The sequence below is a fragment of the Ursus arctos genome, unplaced genomic scaffold (assembly GCF_023065955.2).
Source record: "Ursus arctos isolate Adak ecotype North America unplaced genomic scaffold, UrsArc2.0 scaffold_21, whole genome shotgun sequence".
NCBI lineage: Eukaryota > Metazoa > Chordata > Mammalia > Carnivora > Ursidae > Ursus > Ursus arctos.
The window spans coordinates 49,354,381-49,372,436 of record NW_026622886.1 but is presented as its reverse complement, the minus strand read 5'-3'; the positions used below and the strand labels follow the sequence as shown (position 1 = coordinate 49,372,436).

General features: G+C 56.0%; 1 protein-coding gene across 1 annotated transcript in view; it reads left to right on the top strand.

Moving 5' to 3' along the window:
- LRP1 (LDL receptor related protein 1) overlaps positions 1–18,056 on the top strand; it is a 79,767-nt gene that overhangs the window by 17,018 nt on the left and 44,693 nt on the right. The window contains exons 7-16 of the mRNA XM_026500211.4: positions 7,839–8,001; positions 8,083–8,305; positions 9,306–9,495; positions 9,965–10,108; positions 11,290–11,526; positions 12,631–12,811; positions 13,690–13,912; positions 15,027–15,228; positions 15,580–15,705; positions 17,878–18,018. Of these exons, the coding sequence (XP_026355996.2) occupies positions 7,839–8,001; positions 8,083–8,305; positions 9,306–9,495; positions 9,965–10,108; positions 11,290–11,526; positions 12,631–12,811; positions 13,690–13,912; positions 15,027–15,228; positions 15,580–15,705; positions 17,878–18,018 (1,830 nt within the window). The remainder of the gene's footprint in view (positions 1–7,838; positions 8,002–8,082; positions 8,306–9,305; positions 9,496–9,964; positions 10,109–11,289; positions 11,527–12,630; positions 12,812–13,689; positions 13,913–15,026; positions 15,229–15,579; positions 15,706–17,877; positions 18,019–18,056) is intronic.

The following is an 18,056-nucleotide window of genomic DNA, read 5'->3' as shown; positions in this document are numbered from 1 at the left end:
CATGTCTTCTTTGGAATGCTGGGCTGGGGGCTGCCACACTTGGTTGGCGGACCTCTCAAGGGGTGGGCAGATCAGGGAACCCAATGGCAGAGAGGGTAGCACGGGGCGAGACCCCAGAAGACAGCTGCCCCCTCTCTGCTCCTTGTCGACGGCCCCACCCAACAGGCCTGTCTGGGCAAACAGCTCTGGCAGCTCCCTCCCTGGCCCTGCCTCAGGGCCAGACGATGGGCTCGTGGGTAGGCGGCTGGCGAGGGTGCCCTGATGGGAAACTTCTCGGCTTTTCCTCTGGCCTGGGCCCCTCTCCTGCCTTCCTCCAAAGGAGAAGCAGGAAATAAGCTCAGGCAGGTACCCCTCCCTTGGCAAACAGAGCCTTGCCTCCCAGTCGGCTAGATTCATTGGGCCCCTCTGGGGCAGAGTCCAGGAGGCAGGAACAGACCAAGGTTCCAGGGAGAAATGCTGGTGGGGTGGACGAGTGGGTTCCCATTGCCCCAGCCTCTGTCCCTCCTCCCTGCCCCCACCCCACGCCCCATGCCGCCTGAATGTCTGGCTGTCACCCTGAGGATAGTTGTTTTGCTCTCATCCCACAGACTAATTATGGGCCCTGAGATGAGGATGTCGGAAGTGTCTCTCCCCTAGCACCCTCCCCCATCCCTAGTTCAGCCCCTTCCCAGGAGAAGCTGAGTGGCCTGTCCTGGTGTGCGGGTGGCTGGTCCCAGGCACTCACCTGTGCAGTGGGCTGCTGGCCTGTAATTAGCTCCCCGAGGGGGACGAAGAAGAAAGGCTGCTGCTTTCTCCTGCTTTCTCTCTGCCCCCTAGGGGAGCCCTCCCTGCAATCATCCCATTCCCAGCTATGACCATGACCATCACTGCACCCCTGGGAGGGAGCCCCATGCAGGAGGGAGGAGTCTGACAATTGAGAGGTGCTGGGGCCCAGAGGCCGAGAGGCAGAGAGAGCCTGCTTGCTGGTGTGGGAAGAAGGGGGAGCCTGCCCCAGAGAAAACTCTGGTAACAGAAATAGAATAGAAAAAAGGAAGGAGGCCAGGAAGTGAGCCTGTTTCACATGGGTCCTAGGGCATGTGTGCGCCAGACCTGCTCGGAGTCCTGAGAGCCCTCAGAGGGCCCCTCCAAGACCCTGCCATGCCCAGTGGGCAGTGCAGCTTCCGGGAGAGGCTCCATGGAGCCAGCCTGGGATCGAAGCCCCTGCTTTTTCCTGTCTTGATCCAGCTCCTTCCTTCTGTTCTCCTCAAGAGTCGGGGGACACACTCTGACCAACTTCCTCACATGCTCTGGAAGGGGTGTGTGTGTGTGTGTGTGTGTGTGTGCACGCGCTTGCTTTCCTCCTTTAACTGAGCCCCGCTGCCAACACTTCTCCCTCTGTCTGTGACTTTCACTGGCCTGGACTGGGAGGCCTGGGGGCTGAGTCCTCACCCCTTCCCCTCCCTCCTGGGATGTAATTCCAGGGCTCATTCCCCCCTTCTGCCACTGTCCCAGCAGCATGGGGAGGTGTCTGTGGATTCTGATTCTGTGACTGGAGAACATGGTAGAGAGAGCCAGAAGATCCTTAGGGAGGACTGAGGCTGACCTCTCATTTTTTGATGCTGCCTTTCCCAAAGCAGGGATGCCTTGATTTTAGGTGGTATGTGGACGTGCATTTTTTTATTGTTGTAGTTATGTTTTTATGTAATGCCCATTAGGAAACTCCTGTAACTAGCACATCAAGTCTATGATTCTGTAGATTGCTCAGGATGCAGCAAAATAAGAAACAAGTGAGTTGACTTACAGAATCAGCAGGTAAATGATCGTGTAAGCTGTACGTAACCATGGCAAACATTTGGAAAGTCATCCACAGAAGACTCAAGTTGAGGAAACGGAGCCCCGGAGGGGTCAGTAAGCACGCTAGTACTAGAGCCAGGCCTGGCCTGCCCCCTCTGCCTCTCACCTCGGACCACCACCGGCTCAGGGAACCTGAGGCTCCGCCCAGCCCCCTGCAGGGCTGCCCCTGGGCAGGGCTGGAGGTCAGGTCTACTGACCCACCCTCCCCACCCGCTCCCTCCGACCCCCAGCACTGCATTGCCTTAGCTGTGCTCCTCTGACCTGTCTTCCCCTGGCTTTGAGGATGTTTTCACCGTAGAAAGAATGAGGGCAGCCTGCAGGAATGGGGCCCTGGGAAGGGGTGTGTGTGGGGAGGGCAGGTTCTGCCGCTGCACATAGAGGCTTTAAAAGAAATAGGTTTTGCTGAAGTCACTTAGTTTTGGACTGTGTATGAGGGGATGCTCTGGAAGGGCCCTCCGGGGTCCTGGAGTTTTTCCCTGCACCATGCCGCATGGGGGAAGGAGCAGGGAGGCAGAAAATGCCCCCTAGGCTGTAAGCGGCAAGGTTGCGAAATGAGTCCCCAGGTCCAGCTGGCCAGCTTCACTTATCCCTCCCTCTTTCTTTGTGTGCCTGTGTGTATGTGTGTGCTTAAAATCACAACAGGAAATGGGTAGTGATGTGTCTAGAGGGAAGGCAGAGAGGGGGCAGAGAGTAGCCCCCCTGAGTCTGCGATGAACTGACTTCCCTGGCTCGAAGGGGGGCTGTCATCTCACTGAACTGGGCGGCCCGGGCCCTCTCGGCCTCCCACCCTGTGGGTATGGAACCCTTCCAGATTTCATGTATGAAAGCCAGCCACCCCCCCACCCTCTCCCTTGGCCTTCCTCACCCTCAGGGTGTCAGAATCCTGGGGGGCTCTCGCCAGCACACCCTTTGGCCTTGGGCCACCCATGCCCCAGTGCGTTTGCTCCCCACTCCCACTCCCGTCCCGTGTTTCCGAATCATTTCACAGCCCTTCTCTCCTCTCCCGGGCTGGGCCAGCCCCATGTCTCCCGGCTCAGCTCCAGCCTGGCCTCTCCTCCCCCGCTGTCTCCTTGAAGCCGCCTCTCCACCCAGCCTGCTCCCAACACCACCCCCCCCCACCCCGTTTTCAAGCCACAGGAAGTAACTTAAGCAAGAGGGATGCGTTTTAGAGCCCAGCAAGGATTTCTCAATAGTGGGAAGACCCTGGTTCTGATGCTGAATCAAAGCTACAGAATCCGGGCATCTCATCCCTGGGACCAGGACTGGCCGCCTTTGTGGACCTGGGCCAGGTGAGGGAAGGAGCGATTCATAAACCCCAGGCCACAAGCAGGGCAGGAAGGGAGCCCAGGAGACAGAGGTGATGTGCTGCGGCTGAGCTCTGGCCTCGCTGGGAGCAAGAGGAGCTGAAGTCAGGACTCGGCAGGAGACAGGAGCATGAGGACGTGCCATCTGGCAGAGCTTCTGCCAGGCCTGCCTGGCGGTCTCTTACCTACTTGCAAAGCCCCCAGACTCCTGGTCATCTCCCCCAGGCCTCCCTCTCCTCCCCCAGCCCTCAGGGCAGGAGTCCTGAGTGGCTCTAAGAAGCAGGAGGATTACCAGACAGATGTGTTCTCCCACCGTCTGGGGGCTTCCCAAGGTCAGAGAAGGAAGATCCTGGCAGTGGAAGGGAAGGGAAAAAGTGATGTCCCAGCGCTAGGACTACAGAGTGAGGACTCAGTGCTCAACAAATATTTGTTGAATGAATCAGTGTATGTGTGTCAGACACTGGGGACGGAGATGAAAGATAGCACCTGCCCTCACAATATTTGTAGTCAGGTAAACAGCCTGTGATAAAAGGAGCGACTGGGGCTCGCGGGAGTTGCAAACACAGAAAGCTTTCTTCTGGGGCCTGAGCTGAGCCTTGAGGAATAGTAGCTCTTAGCCCCAAACTGTCCACCTGGTGGGCCCATCTTTGCTCAGGAGGCCACAGGGCTCTAGCTGAAGGCGCAGGTGGTAACGTAGTGGAGAAGGTAGGGAAGAATGGGATTGAGGTGAAGGAGGATGATGGTACGAACAACAGTTCCCATTTGTGGAGTGTTAATTATGTGCCAGGCCCTGTGCGAAGTGCTATTAGTGTACCACCCCATTTTACAGATGAGCAAACTGAGTCTCAGACTTTAAATAACTTTCCCATAGTCCCATTTACAGATGAGCAAACTGAGACTCAGACATTAAGTAACTTTCCCACAGTCCCATTTTCAGATGAGCAAACTGAGACTCAGACATTAGTAAGTTTCCATTGTCCCACAGTTGGAAGGTGATAGAACCAGAATTCAAACCCACTGTCCATGTCTGGAGCCCTGTGCTCAATGTTATTAGTGTACCATCCCATTTTACAGATGAGCAAACTGAGACTCAGACATTAAGCAACTTTCCCATAGTTCCACAGGTGGAAGGTAATAGAACCAGGATTCAAACCCACTGTCAGTGTCTGGAGCCTGGCTGGGCCCAGGGCAGAGCAGAGTGATTGGAGAAGTGGGGAGGTTCCTGGAATAAGGACCAGAATGCGGTGTGTTCGTTGCGGATGTGGTTAAAGTGGGAATGGGGTTCATCCTTGCTCATCCTTCCTCATCCAGGGGCTTCGTGCCCTGTCCTACAGTCTTTGGGTATATGGATGCATTGGGGGATATTTCCTCTGGGCACAGAGGCCCTCTTCTTCCCCCAGATTTATTTTAGAGAGAGTGACTAGAGTCCTACAGGAGAAGCCAGGGTCTTCTTGGGAATGGTGGGGTGGGGAGTTGTTTTTGGAAAAGCAGCCACTGTTTAGGGAAATATCTCTTGAACAATGTGAATAGTAGAGAAGTTGAGAAAAATTGGAGTTATGGGGAGTGCAGTGTTGAGCATTGATGGTGGGGGGAGTGCAGGGCAGACTCGTCAGTTACAAACACACACCCCAGGTCTATTCTGGAGCCTGGAAGTGAAAGTCTTCTGTGACATCACTGGCAAGCTGTGGTCTGTCCTCTGACTGTCTCACCCCCCTCCTAGCCTCCTAGCCTCCTTCTCTGTGCTGGTATCCCCAACAACGTGACCCCCAGACCACCCCCAGAGCCTTCCCACCACATAGCATTCTTCCTCTTCAGTTCACTTGAGATTCTCCTGACCTCAAGATTTGGGGTCCTTGGCCAGAGCCCCTCTGGAGGATGCTCTGGGGTCAGCCCTGGGAAGGCTGGGCTGCAGGGGACAGCTGCCCTCTGAATGTGTGGGGCCAGAATGTTCAGGTCTTCTAGGTTCAACCCCAGGATTCAACTTGCCCCCCATCCCATGAGACAGGCCAGTGGCCCAGATATTGCCCATAGGGGAGCCAGGAGGGAAGGTGCCCTCTCCTAGTCTGAGCCCATCTGTCTACATTGGCTTTGGATAGGTATGAGTTGCCGTGTGTGTGTGTTGTGTGTGTGTGTGTGTTGTGTGTGTGTGTGTGTGTGTGAATGTGTGTGTGTGTGTGTGTGTGTGTGTGGTGGGGCGGGCAGAGGAATCTGGACTTTAGAGGGGAGGAAAATAATGTGGTGGAGGGGGGTTGGATAACAAAGGATTTTTGCTTGCGACTAATAGTCTCCAGCTGCAAAAATACCAAAGTGGAGGCCAGGCCGGGCTGGGGACTCCCATTCTTGCCAACTCCTCACCGGCCTGCTGAGTGGGGCCCTGCCTGGCCTTTGGGAGGTGGAAGGGGAGACCAGCCAAGGGTAAATAATCTAGAGCAAGGACGATCCCTCTGCCTTCCTTCCTGGAATTGGCAGGGAACCCAGGCCAGGAGGGAGTCTCAAAGGTCGGCCACGTCCTGGGGGCATTGGGGGTGATGGTGGAGCTGCACCTGGGATGGGGGGGGGCATCCGATCTCTTCAGATTTCTTCCTCCTTCCTTCTTGCTGAGGGAAGGGTGGATGGGGAGCAGGGCCAGTGTGTTGCCAGCCCTGAGCCGGGCAGTGACTCAGGGAAGCCTCAGGAAGTTAGAGAGAAGGACGCAGCTGCACCAGCTGGTGCTGGGAAAACGGCTTCCAATGAAGTTCCCTCGCATGCCAGCAGCCCCCCGACCGTGCCCACCGAGGAAAGGGCACGTGGCCCAATTTGCCTTTCAACCTGTTTGCCTTCCAACCTACTTGCCTGCTAGCTGCCCGGTGCTGCGGCAGGATCCCCCCCTCCCTTGGGGACTTTGGGTTTCCTCCGAGGCGGCCTAGTGGCATTCATTTTCATCTGTTTTCTCTGTGGTCACAGTGTGTGGGGCAGTGTGAGTGCCTGATCCCAGCACCAGGCCTCTTCCTACGTGGCCTGGGACCCACACTTCCCAGGCTGCTTTGCCCCTCTCTTCTACCGTCAGCAGGATGGGTCAGTACTGAGAGCCCAGAGGAGACAGTGATTGAGCTTAGGGGTGCGTCAGCAACCACAGAGACAGTGCCTCTTCCCCTTGACCTCCTTCTCCGGTCACCTTGAAGTGAGGCTTAACAGGGGAGACCTGAAGAGGAAACTAGTTTGATGAAAGCCTCGAATTGGCTCTTGCCCTTCCTCCCGCAGTCTCAGTCCTGTGACTGTGAGTCAGTGTCAGGGCCTAGCCAAGTTCCTTGGGAGCCACGTTCCTGTTCCCTTTGCCCCCACCCCCACCCACTGTTAGGAAACAGCCCCTGAATCCCTGTGGGGAGGGGGGGAGGATTAGAGAGGGTTGAGCAGAGCGCCTAGTTATTATATCTACAGCTCTGTGGGGGCAGAATAATCCCTACTGGGTTTGAGTGTGGGTAGTGTGTGGGGGTAAGTTGCAGCCAACAGCAGGTGGTCCACAGATCTCTTACCTGTTGGGGCAATTGGTGGAGGTGGAGTGCAAGGGAGGGGTCCCAAGGAGTAACTGTCTTAGGAGTATCCCAGTTTGTGAGAGGCATTACCTCAGTGGTGATATTTGGAGGGAGCCAGTGGGTCTTGGAGAGGAGAAGCCCAGAGGAGGCCAGCAGGGGTCCCTGTCCCCAGATTTCCCACTGTCCGTGCCCTACCCCTACCCTCTTCAGTCCTTTTTAGCCTCTTCCATCTCCCCCAGAGATGGCATAGACTGAGTGTAGGCACCTGGTCTCCATTCTCCTCTCCTCTTCACCTTTCTGAAGCTCCCCTTCTTTGTGAACCATGCCTCAGTTTACCTTCAGAGTCTTTTTATGACCCTTCTCCTATGTTCTCTGTCCTCCAGCCCTATATCTTATTCTCTGCTCCTTCCCACCCTCCCTAGGATAGGAAATTGAGCAATAGGGACATTGAAGAAACAGGAACGAGGGTGAGTAGAGGACGTTTGGCCTATGTCACTGGTTCCAATCTCTTGATACCGTGGGCCTTCCCTTTTCCATCTCTATGGACGCCATATTTGACATACTTTTCTCTCAGGTTAAATTTATTGATGGTGTGCCCTGCTTTTCCATTTTTAAGAGTCATCAACATGTATGTGCCTGGTCAGTGCCCTGGCTGGCATGAGATAACTTGACTTACCATATAGCGTTGATGAAAATCCAGCCAACATCAAAGATGCATGATATTTTAGTTAGCCTGAGTGCTGGTATCTCAAGTAAAATCATATTTAAAAATATTGGAATGAACTAGGAGACCTATCCTCACTGCCTTGTGGTACCCCAAGAAGATGGTCCCACTCAAGGAACAGCTAGAGTTGGGGAAGCTTGTCCATCAACTAACCAGCCAACATGGACCCAGTGCCTCCTCTGTGCTCGCCCTGAGCTCGGTGTGTGGAGCAGGGCTCTGTCGGAGGGCACTCGGACACTCATCTTTGGAGAAACCAGATAGAAACCAGATAGGACAGATGGCAAAGAGTACAAGGCAAAACGTGCCCTTGCCAGGAACTCCCAAGGGAGCTCAGAGAGGAGAGACAGCCATAGCCTACTTGGTGATGGAGGTAGGCTTCCAGGGGTGGGTTCTGCACCAACAAGGGGGGACATGTCTGTAGGAGAACATAGCTCCCCCCAGAGCTCTTTCATTCACACTTTGCAGACGTGGAACAGATGGCCATCGACTGGCTGACGGGCAACTTCTACTTTGTGGATGATATCGATGATAGGATCTTTGTCTGCAACCGAAACGGGGACACGTGTGTCACTTTGCTGGACCTGGAGCTCTACAACCCCAAGGGCATTGCATTGGACCCTGCCATGGGGTGAGAGGGGCAGTCCGGGGCTGTGGTGGAAGGGAGAGTCCCCGATGTCTGGAACCCAATTAACGTGCCCTCTGCCCACAGGAAGGTGTTCTTCACGGACTATGGGCAGATCCCAAAGGTGGAGCGCTGTGACATGGACGGGCAGAACCGCACCAAGCTGGTCGATAGCAAGATCGTGTTTCCTCACGGCATCACGCTGGACCTGGTCAGCCGCCTCGTCTACTGGGCTGACGCCTACCTGGACTACATTGAGGTGGTGGACTACGAGGGCAAGGGCCGGCAGACCATCATCCAGGGCATTCTGGTGAGGGGGATGCTTTGCAAGGCAGCCATTCCCTAGGCCTCCCAGTGAGAGGGAGGATGACATGGGAGCACGTTTACCATCTGGCGGGAAGTGGGGTAAGGCATGCGTCCTTCAAGGAAGGGAGTGGTTGTGGCTTCTACTCCGATGGAAACAGGTCATTTGAGAGATACCTTTTACTTCCCTTTTCTCACTTGATCCTTACAACAGCCCCGGGAGATAAGGGGGCAGGTGTCTCAGTTCCCTTTTGGCATGAGAAAAAGCAGGGTTCAAAGAGGTTAAGAGATTTGCCTGAGGTTATGCAGCTGGGAAATAGCACTGGGACCAAGTCTAGAAGCCCTTCCAGCTCAGAGATGGCACCTCCATTCTGGGATCATTAAGGTGACCAATCATCCCCATTAGCGCTGGATGTCCCACAAACCAGCCAATCCCTTTGTCTTGGACAAGCTGGAATAGTCAGTTACCTTGGATAAGTTATGTGGGTAGCGAGGGCGGTCACCAGGCTTGCTTGGGGCAAGTCTGTCCTCTCAACCTTCCCAAAGCTGGGGGCTGGAGTTGGGCTAAGAGTGTCCTCCCGTGGACAGAGTTTAGGGCCCAACTCCAATTCAGTCCAAAATTGTTCCATCATCCACTGTGTGACTGAACCTATGGGCAATATGGTTCCTGCCATCAGGGGTTTGAGCAGAGTGGGTGGGGTCAGTCCACAAATTGCCAATCAGTGGGTAATAGCCAGAGAGATGGAGCGTGAAAGGAGAGCCTGTGTCTGGTTAGAAGATCCCAGAAGCTCTTCAGAGAGACGCTCTGTGAAGGATAAGTGGGATTTTGACAAGCAAAGATCTCAAGAGCCAGAGGAGACAGGAGTAAAGCATGGAGTTGGACAGCAGTGGAATGAATTGGGGTGTGCAAATAATGACATTTGGATGGGAAGCTGAGGCGCTCTCCAGGGGCAGAGGGAGGATTCCCTTCTCCCCTCATGCTGACCATTCCTACCTGCCCGTCTCAGATTGAGCATCTGTATGGCCTGACTGTGTTCGAGAATTATCTCTATGCCACTAACTCGGACAACGCCAATGCCCAGCAGAAGACGAGCGTGATCCGAGTGAATCGATTCAACAGCACTGACTACCAGGTCGTCACCCGTGTGGACAAGGGTGGTGCCCTCCATATCTACCACCAGCGACGTCAGCCCCGAGGTGAGTGGGGTCCCGCAGCCCCTGCATGGATCCTCCTGTGGGGATGGGTCCTGACTGCTTCTCATAGCAATCCGTGCCGGACTAGCTCCGCGGGCCCCTCAGCTTCCCCTGCCAGCCCCTTCCTGCCCCTCAGCCTCTAGAACCCACCTCCATGGAGCCCCGGCACCCAGTTCTGCTCAGGACAGAGGTTGCTCCTCCCGGTTCCCTGGCTGCTTCCGAGTAGAAGCACCTGACCACGGGCAGCGGTGTGACTCTCTCCCCTGACCACAGAAACCGCCACCTGAGAGTCTGAGGGCTAGGTCGTGGTGGGGCAGAGAAATCCCAGTCCTGTGGCTTCCACAGCTTCAAATGGGACAACCAGCATAAAGACCACAGCAGGAAGGAGTGTGGTCAGACTTCAGGAAGCCTTCTCGAGGCCTGGGCCTGGGGGCTCTGGAGGGGCCTGACTAACGCTGTCCCCCGCCTGCAGTGAGGAGCCACGCCTGTGAGAACGACCAGTTCGGGAAGCCAGGCGGCTGCTCAGACATCTGCCTGCTGGCTAACAGCCACAAGGCGCGGACCTGCCGCTGCCGCTCCGGCTTCAGCCTGGGCAGTGACGGGAAGTCATGCAAGAGTAAGTGACCGGGGAGGGCATGTGTGCCCGCTGGCGTGGGGTGGGACACTGTCCTTACCTGCCTCCCCACAGCCTGGCTGTTTCCATCTGAGATACAGAGAAATGAAGGGATTTACCCAACATTTCGTCTCTAGTGGGGGGCAGAGACAGAATTTGAACCCACATCCAAGAACAAGGCTTTTCCTATTACCCTACTCAGGCTCCATAGAAGACTGTCAACTGGCCCATTCAATTCATTCATTCATTCATTCATTCATTCACTCAAATATCTCATGAGCGTGGACCATGTGTGTGGCGCTGTCCTAGCAATGAGGACTCAGCAGTGACAAGATAGATGTCGCCTCTGCCTTCTGGAGCTTATGGTCTGGCAAGAGAGACAGACGAATAAAAATAACTCCAGGTGGTGCCTGGTGTTAGGAAGAAAATAGAGTGGAGTGTAGACCTGCTGATGACAGTGAGGGCTCCAGGTTGGGTGGAGTGGTCAGGGAAGGCTTCTCTGTGGAGGGGGGATTTGAGCCGAGCTCTCCATGAAGGGAGGAGTTGAGTCACGTGCCCACCTGAAGGCAGAGCACGCTGGCAGAGGGATCGACAGTGCCAGGCTTCGAGGCTGAGAAGCGCACAGCGTGAGTGAGGGGACACAGGAAGGAGAGGTTGGATGGGATTCGAAATGGGATGAGGAGCTCTTGGTGACTTTCCAGCAGAGAAGTGACGTGATGTGCTTCACATTTGTCAAAAGATCCTGCTGGGTGGCCGCTGGGTAGAGGACAGACAGCAGGGGAGCGGCAGGAGGCTCCTTCTGTGCTGTAAGCAAGGGCTGACATGGCTTAGATAAGGACCATAGCAGAAGTGGCCCAACGTGATCAGAGTCCAACATATTTGAGCCACTAGTTTCACCACCGAGCAGCGAGCCCCTCACTGAAAACCTGCTGCTTGCTGCTCTCGCCTCATCGCCTACCCTTAGAGTGCATAGGCAGAGCCCCCAGGGTGCTGTCCCTGGGCTTTCCATGTTCACAGGTCTGTCCCTGCGACCCCCACATCCCCTGACCCAGGAGAGGTGGGGCATTGCAGCCCCTTGGGCCATGGCCCAGGAGGCGGGGTGGTTGTGTGTGTGTGTGTGTGTGTGTGTGTGTGTGTGTACACACACACACCTGACCTTGTGCCCCTCCTTGTGCCTGCCCTAGAGCCAGAACACGAGCTGTTCCTTGTGTATGGCAAGGGCCGGCCAGGCATCATCCGGGGCATGGATATGGGGGCCAAGGTCCCAGACGAACACATGATCCCCATTGAGAACCTCATGAACCCCCGGGCCTTGGACTTCCACGCTGAGACCGGCTTCATCTACTTTGCCGACACCACCAGCTACCTCATTGGCCGCCAGAAGATCGATGGCACTGAGCGGGAGACCATCCTGAAGGACGGTAAGGGCCCCCAAAGTGAGGGGTGTGCCGATGGGACCCCCGAGGGACACCCACCTGGGACAGGAAGCGATGGGAGACCTGGGCATCGCTTTCTCAGTGCCCTCTCAGCATGGACAGTACCCTGCTGACTGGCTGGCTGGGCCAGTTGGCATGGAGATGAGGGGATAGACGGATTGACCCCTGTGTCACCCCCTTCTTGGCTGAGCCGAAAAGAGGCAGGAGGATGGATGGGTTAGGCAGCGTGGGCTGTCCTTGCCAACCCTTGGGAAAACTCGGGGGTCTCTCTGCCTTTGGCTCCGAGCCCCGGAGCTGCACGCAGGACACAGCCCAGGAGAGGCCCGAGGCCTTGAATAGAGCAGCCATACCAGCACACGGGTGCCCACAGAGGGTCTGTGCAGCCGGCCCTCACAGCCACCAAAAGCTGCTTGCTCACTTGTCCTGAGAAGAGAATGTTTTGTGAATTGAATCCAGTTTTTTCCCTCTGAGCTGCTCGGACAGGGCAATACTACATTGTCTCCTCAATTTCCATCTGCGTGGAGGCTCTGAGCTCCTGAGTTCTGTCCTTTTCCTGCCGGGTGTCAGGAATTCCCAAACCTGCACTTGGGCCCCCAGTACAGGGCTCCCTAACCAGTGAATCTGGCTGACGCCAGTTACTGCTCCCCAACCCCCCAGGACTGCTCACAGAACCTCAGCAGTCAGCAATCATAAGACTTTGGGGAAATCAAAAGTAACTCATCAGGAAAAGATTGGGGTTCCCTATACCAACCCTTTGGCTAAGTGAAAAATCACTTCCTAATTTATTCATTTTGTCAGCTCAGGACTTTTGGGCCTGGGATGTTGTGTCACCCTTGTGCCCAGAGCCACACGCACGTGGCTTCAGCTCACCCCAGCTCAGGCCCTCACATGAGAGCTCGTGTCTGCCACATAGGTTCACGGGCTGCCGGTCACAGTTTTGAGAGCCCCTGGGCCTCAGTGCAGTCTCCCCAGCTCCTTTTCCAACCCCTACCCCATCCCACCCACCGTCTCGGGCTCAGGGTACTCAGAGGCGGGCAGTGCTGAGGTTCCTTTGAAGCTCTCCGTCACGGACCCCTTTACTCCCTGCAGGTATCCACAATGTGGAGGGGGTAGCCGTGGACTGGATGGGGGACAATTTGTACTGGACGGATGATGGGCCCAAGAAGACCATCAGTGTGGCCAGGCTGGAGAAGGCTGCTCAGACCCGCAAGACTTTAATCGAGGGCAAAATGACACACCCCAGGGCCATTGTGGTGGATCCACTCAATGGGTGAGTCTTCCCAGGGCCTAGGGGTGAGAAGAGCCGGGAACTGTGGGTCTCAGAACCGGGAGGTGAGACAAGGAGTGAACAGGCAAGAACAGCCGAAGTGGGGTGCTGAGGCAGGACTCAGAGGCTGAATGGGGGAAGGTGCCCCATCTTCAGGACAATGGGAGTGACGCCCTACACACATACAGAGAGATCTGGTCCTGTCACTCCCACCTCAGGGCCCTCTGCGGGCTCCCCTTGCCCTTGGAGTGAGAACCACATCCCTTATCAGGCCCGGGCTCCTGCAGAATGTGCCTGCATCCCCACGACCTCATCTGCACCTCTCTGCTACCCTTGGAAACTCTGTCCCCACTGCCCGCTCTCTGTCAGACTCCCCAGCTCTTCTGCCTCAAGGCTTTTACTCTGGGAGTTGCTTTGCCTGGAGCTCCCAGACACTTGCAGATCTAGTCCCTTGTCCACATTCACACCTAGGCTCAAATGCCGCCTCCTCCGAGAGGCCTTCCCTGGCTACTGCCCAGTGCACTCCCTACACCGTCACCCAGCTTCGTGTCCTTCCTGGTTTTTCTCGATCTCCAATGTGTCACCTTGCGGTTGACTTGTTTCTTGTCTGTACCCCTGGGTGGGATGTGATGTCCAGGAGAGCCTTGTCTGCCTGGGTCTCCACTGGGTCCCCGAGTGCCAGAACTGTGCCCAGTTCACAGTAGGCGCTCGACGAATACTTGCTGAGTGGACGAATGAGTGAGTGAAATGTGGGGGCGAGGGGCGAGCAGGTGGGAAGCCCCTGGGAGGAGCTCTGGCGCAGCGCGCGTGGATCGGGGTCGCACAGCAGGCTGCCGAAGGTGACGGTGGCCCACGGGGTGCTGACCAGTCACTGTCCACAGGTGGATGTACTGGACAGACTGGGAGGAGGACCCCAAGGACAGTCGGCGAGGGCGGCTGGAGAGGGCCTGGATGGACGGCTCACACCGAGACATCTTTGTCACCTCCAAGACGGTGCTGTGGCCCAACGGGCTGAGCCTGGACATCCCAGCGGGGCGCCTCTACTGGGTGGATGCCTTCTACGACCGCATCGAGACCATACTGCTCAACGGCACAGACCGGAAGGTGGGCAGGCGCGCACCTGTGTGGGGGTGTTCCCATGTGCGTTGCTAGGCCACGTTTGTGTGTGGATGTGTGGGCATCTCTGTGCCCAGGCCTGTGTGCCCGGGCACGTTCCCCTCCGCACCTGCGGTGTGTGCTTCTCTGTGCCGTGTGTGCTCCATGTCGTACTGCCCGAGGGTCGCCTCTGTGAGAGCGTGTCCGGGGCTGCGTGCTGTCTGCGGGCTTGACCACTCGCGTGCGCACCTGAGCGGACAGCTCGTGTGCTTGTCTGCCCGTTTGTGCACGCACACGCAGCACACTTTGGTGTGTGCCTGCCCTGTTTGCATCTGTGCAAGGGCAGGATGCCTGGACACGGCGCAGACACACGCTTTCTCGCTGGGGTGGTCATATGCTTCGTGAGTCATGTGCGTATCTAGGCGTGTGGACTGAGCCCTTTCCTGGTACGTAAGGCCTTGATGACATGGCCCCTGACTATCTCTGTGGACTTTTCTCTCCCCCTGTTCCCTGTTCCCCAACATTTGAGCAAGCGACACTAGACAGCTTGGAATTGCTGGCACAGCACGTACAGGGTGCAGCCCCCTGTGCTGCTGCTCACGCAGTTTCCTGCCTCCGGCCCACTCCCCCTCCCCTGTCCCGTGGCTCAGGAGCCACCTGCTCTGGGATGTTGTCTCCAGACCCCTCCTCCAGCCTGCATTACTGTGGGTGCCCTCCAGGAAACAATAGTGGCTTCACGGCAGGGACTGTGTCTTTTTCATACCACAGCTTGGCCCTTCATAGACCCTGGCAAACGTTTGTTGAGCGAAGATATGAATGAATGAATTCTGGCTGTCTGCTCGCACTGTGCACGTGCACGTGCGTGTGCACGCACATGCGTGTTGGAGGGATATGAATGAATTTGAATGGATCCGAAGGAGGATGGTGTGGACAAGTTCCCCACCAGCATCCTGCGGGGTCCTGGCTCTGGCACCTCACTGTGTGCAAAGCTCCCAGGCTAATGGGGGAAACGAGACCCACACCCAGGACATGGACATATGCATGAACAGTATGGTCGTCCCCCGGCCTTCCTCAGGCACCCCGTTTGTCCTCAGCTCCTCAGTAACCTCCCCTGCGTTCTTAGATTGTGTACGAGGGTCCTGAGCTGAACCACGCCTTTGGCCTGTGTCACCACGGCAACTACCTCTTCTGGACCGAGTACCGGAGTGGCAGTGTTTACCGCTTAGAACGGGGCGCAGACAGTGCGCCCCCCACCGTGACCCTTCTGCGCAGCGAGCGGCCCCCCATCTTTGAGATCCGCATGTATGATGCCCAGCAGCAGCAAGGTACCCCTGGGGCTGGGGCCAGTGATGGGGTGGGACTGGGGTGGGGGGTGAGGCTACTCGGGGAGGGGAGGGAGACACTCCCAGGGATCCTAGGCTCTGATTTTTGAGGCCCCGAGAAGAGAGGCCCCCAACCCAGTTTGACTCTCTCTTCCCCATCTCCGCCCCTGTCTCGCGCCTCCACGTTCTCTTCCTCAACACGCTTATTGTCCTGTTACCACTTCCTCCCTTTCTGACTCCTCACTTGAATGTGACTTCGCCCTGTCCTCTCGTCTCCTCTCTCTGGTCCTTGTGGACCCTGCCACAACCTGTCCCTGTCCTCCCTGGCCCCTCTCCTCGGCCCTGCCTTTGCAGTGGGTACCAACAAGTGCCGGGTGAACAACGGCGGCTGCAGCAGCCTGTGCCTGGCCACCCCTGGGAGCCGCCAGTGTGCCTGCGCCGAGGACCAGGTGTTGGACACGGATGGTGTCACCTGCCTGGGTATGAGGTGCCCCGCGGGGCTGGGAGACCTGGGAGCGGTCCTCAGCGGGAGGGGGCCGAAGTGTCCAATCAGAGATGAAAGAGGCGAAGGGGGCCCTGTGGGGGCAACGGGAGGCAAAGGATGGGGTGAGAGAAGGCCCTGGCGGCCAGGAGGGGGTTCGGGGAGGACAGGGGATGGGAGGAATTTGGGAGAGCACGAAGATTAGGGGAAACGGTCATGACCAGGATGGCTTTGGAAAGAGGAACACCTTCTTTGACATTTGTCTCCCCTTGATTAAAGTAATATAACAACAGTTCTAAATACTGGAAATTAGAGAAGGGAAAAAAGCCCAAATCCCGCCAACAGACGCCAGTGTGTCGTTAGCAGTGTGGTAAGCGAGCACCATCCTTCTGTGGCCAGCTGGGCTACGTGGTGGGTTTGTGCAGCTGAGCTCATACTGCGCAGAAAACGTCTGCCACCCGCTCGGGCTCATGTATGCCACAGAGTGTTCTGGGTGGTCGTTGCATTACTTTAAATAGGCTCTTTTTAGATAAAAGTAGGTCATGCTCGTTGTAAAACATAAATAAATGAACAGTATAAAAAACATAAGGAGAAAGTACAAGTCACCCCCAAATACCACCACCCATGGATGTCACTGTTACTGTTTGGGGGTCACCCTCCCGAACACTTCTCTGCTCGTTTACCTGGACTTAAACGGAATCGCGCTCCACCTGCTGTCCTGTTTTCTGCTTTTTGTCACTTGACAGTAGATCATAGATACGTCAGCAGAATTTTTAATGACTGAAATATATTTCATTAGTAAACGTTCCCTAATTTTCTCAACCATTTCTCTCTATTGCAGGATGTTTACGTTGTTTCTCTCTCTTGTTATAATCACAGCTAACATTGATTTCTTGAGCACAGACAGGCACTACGACAGGATGATAAGCACTTGCCATGAAGTAACTTGTTTACTCCCTAAAATATTCCTGTAGGGAGCGTATGTTTTATTAGCCCCAGTATACGCATGAAGAAATTGAGGCCCAAAGTTCAAACAGGGATTCGAACCCAGGAAGTCTGACCCAGAGCCTGTTTTTTTTCATATCTTGCTCTGCTATTTCCCACACTTCCTGCCTTCCCATATTCTGGATGGTTACCTCGAGATAGAATCCCAGAAATGAAGATGGATCAGCGGGGCCTTAGCAGACAGCTAAGAAGGAGTGACTGAGGCCAGGTCAAAGGCAAGAGCATCGGCAGAGGGGGAAACCAAGTGGCCAGGGTGATGGAAGGATCCACACAGACACTGAAATCCCCAAGAATTAGAGCAGGAGAGAATTGGGGAAAAGTGACACTGAGCCAGCAGCTAAAAACCCTTAAGATGCCAGGGAGTGGCCCGGGGTCCTGTAGCAGTAGGGGTTGGTGGAGTGTAAAGCGTGAAAATCAGCACTGATTTCTCAGAAAGGAGAGAAGAATAGTTGGGAAGCAGCGAGGAGCAAGATGACACATACCAAGACCCAGTGGTCCAGGGCCGCAGGAGAGACAGTGGACACCCACGGGACACACAGAAGTCTCAGGGATTCGAGCGGGGATGAGAGGTGGTTGGGTCAGAGAGACACCCAGCAGAGCTCAGGGTGCAGGGACAGGGCTGACATGGGAGTGCTGGGCTTCGTGATGTGAGCCTCGCAAGCGCAGACCAAGGACGTAGTGATTTTACTGCTGAGAGCTAAAGGCAGACGGGTGGTGAGGTGGGAGTGTTGGAGGACAGGAGTTCTGGGGCCTGTGTTCCCTCCTGGTGAAGGTGATGCTTCTGTGAATCAGGGACCAGGACAGGGGCCTCGGGGCCCCAGAGGTCACTTCCAAGAGGCAGTTTAGGGAAGGAAGTGGGTGAGGAGTGGTCTTCTCAGTGGGGACAAAAGTAAGTGGAGGGTTGAGGACCTCCAGGCTCTCTTGGAAGCAGCCGGTCTCAGGTCATACTGAAGTACTGAAAATATTCAAGTAAACATCACCCTGGTGGCTTGAGAAAGAGCTGCGGTTTCCACCCAGATACTTGTTCGTGAAGAATTACACCCTAGGAAAAATGACTCTGGGGGTATTATTTAAAGTAATACAATAGGCAAGCGTAGGACAGAGAGCGGAGCGCCTGTCCCATGACCTGGGTCTGACTTCCCCCGCCGCCCCTGTGGTGCCCGCAGCGAACCCATCCTACGTGCCCCCACCCCAGTGCCAGCCCGGCGAGTTCGCCTGCGCCAACAGCCGCTGCATCCAGGAGCGCTGGAAATGCGACGGGGACAACGACTGCCTGGACAACAGCGACGAGGCCCCGGCCCTCTGCCGTGAGTCCTCGGCCCCCTCCCCGGGGGGACGGCAGGCC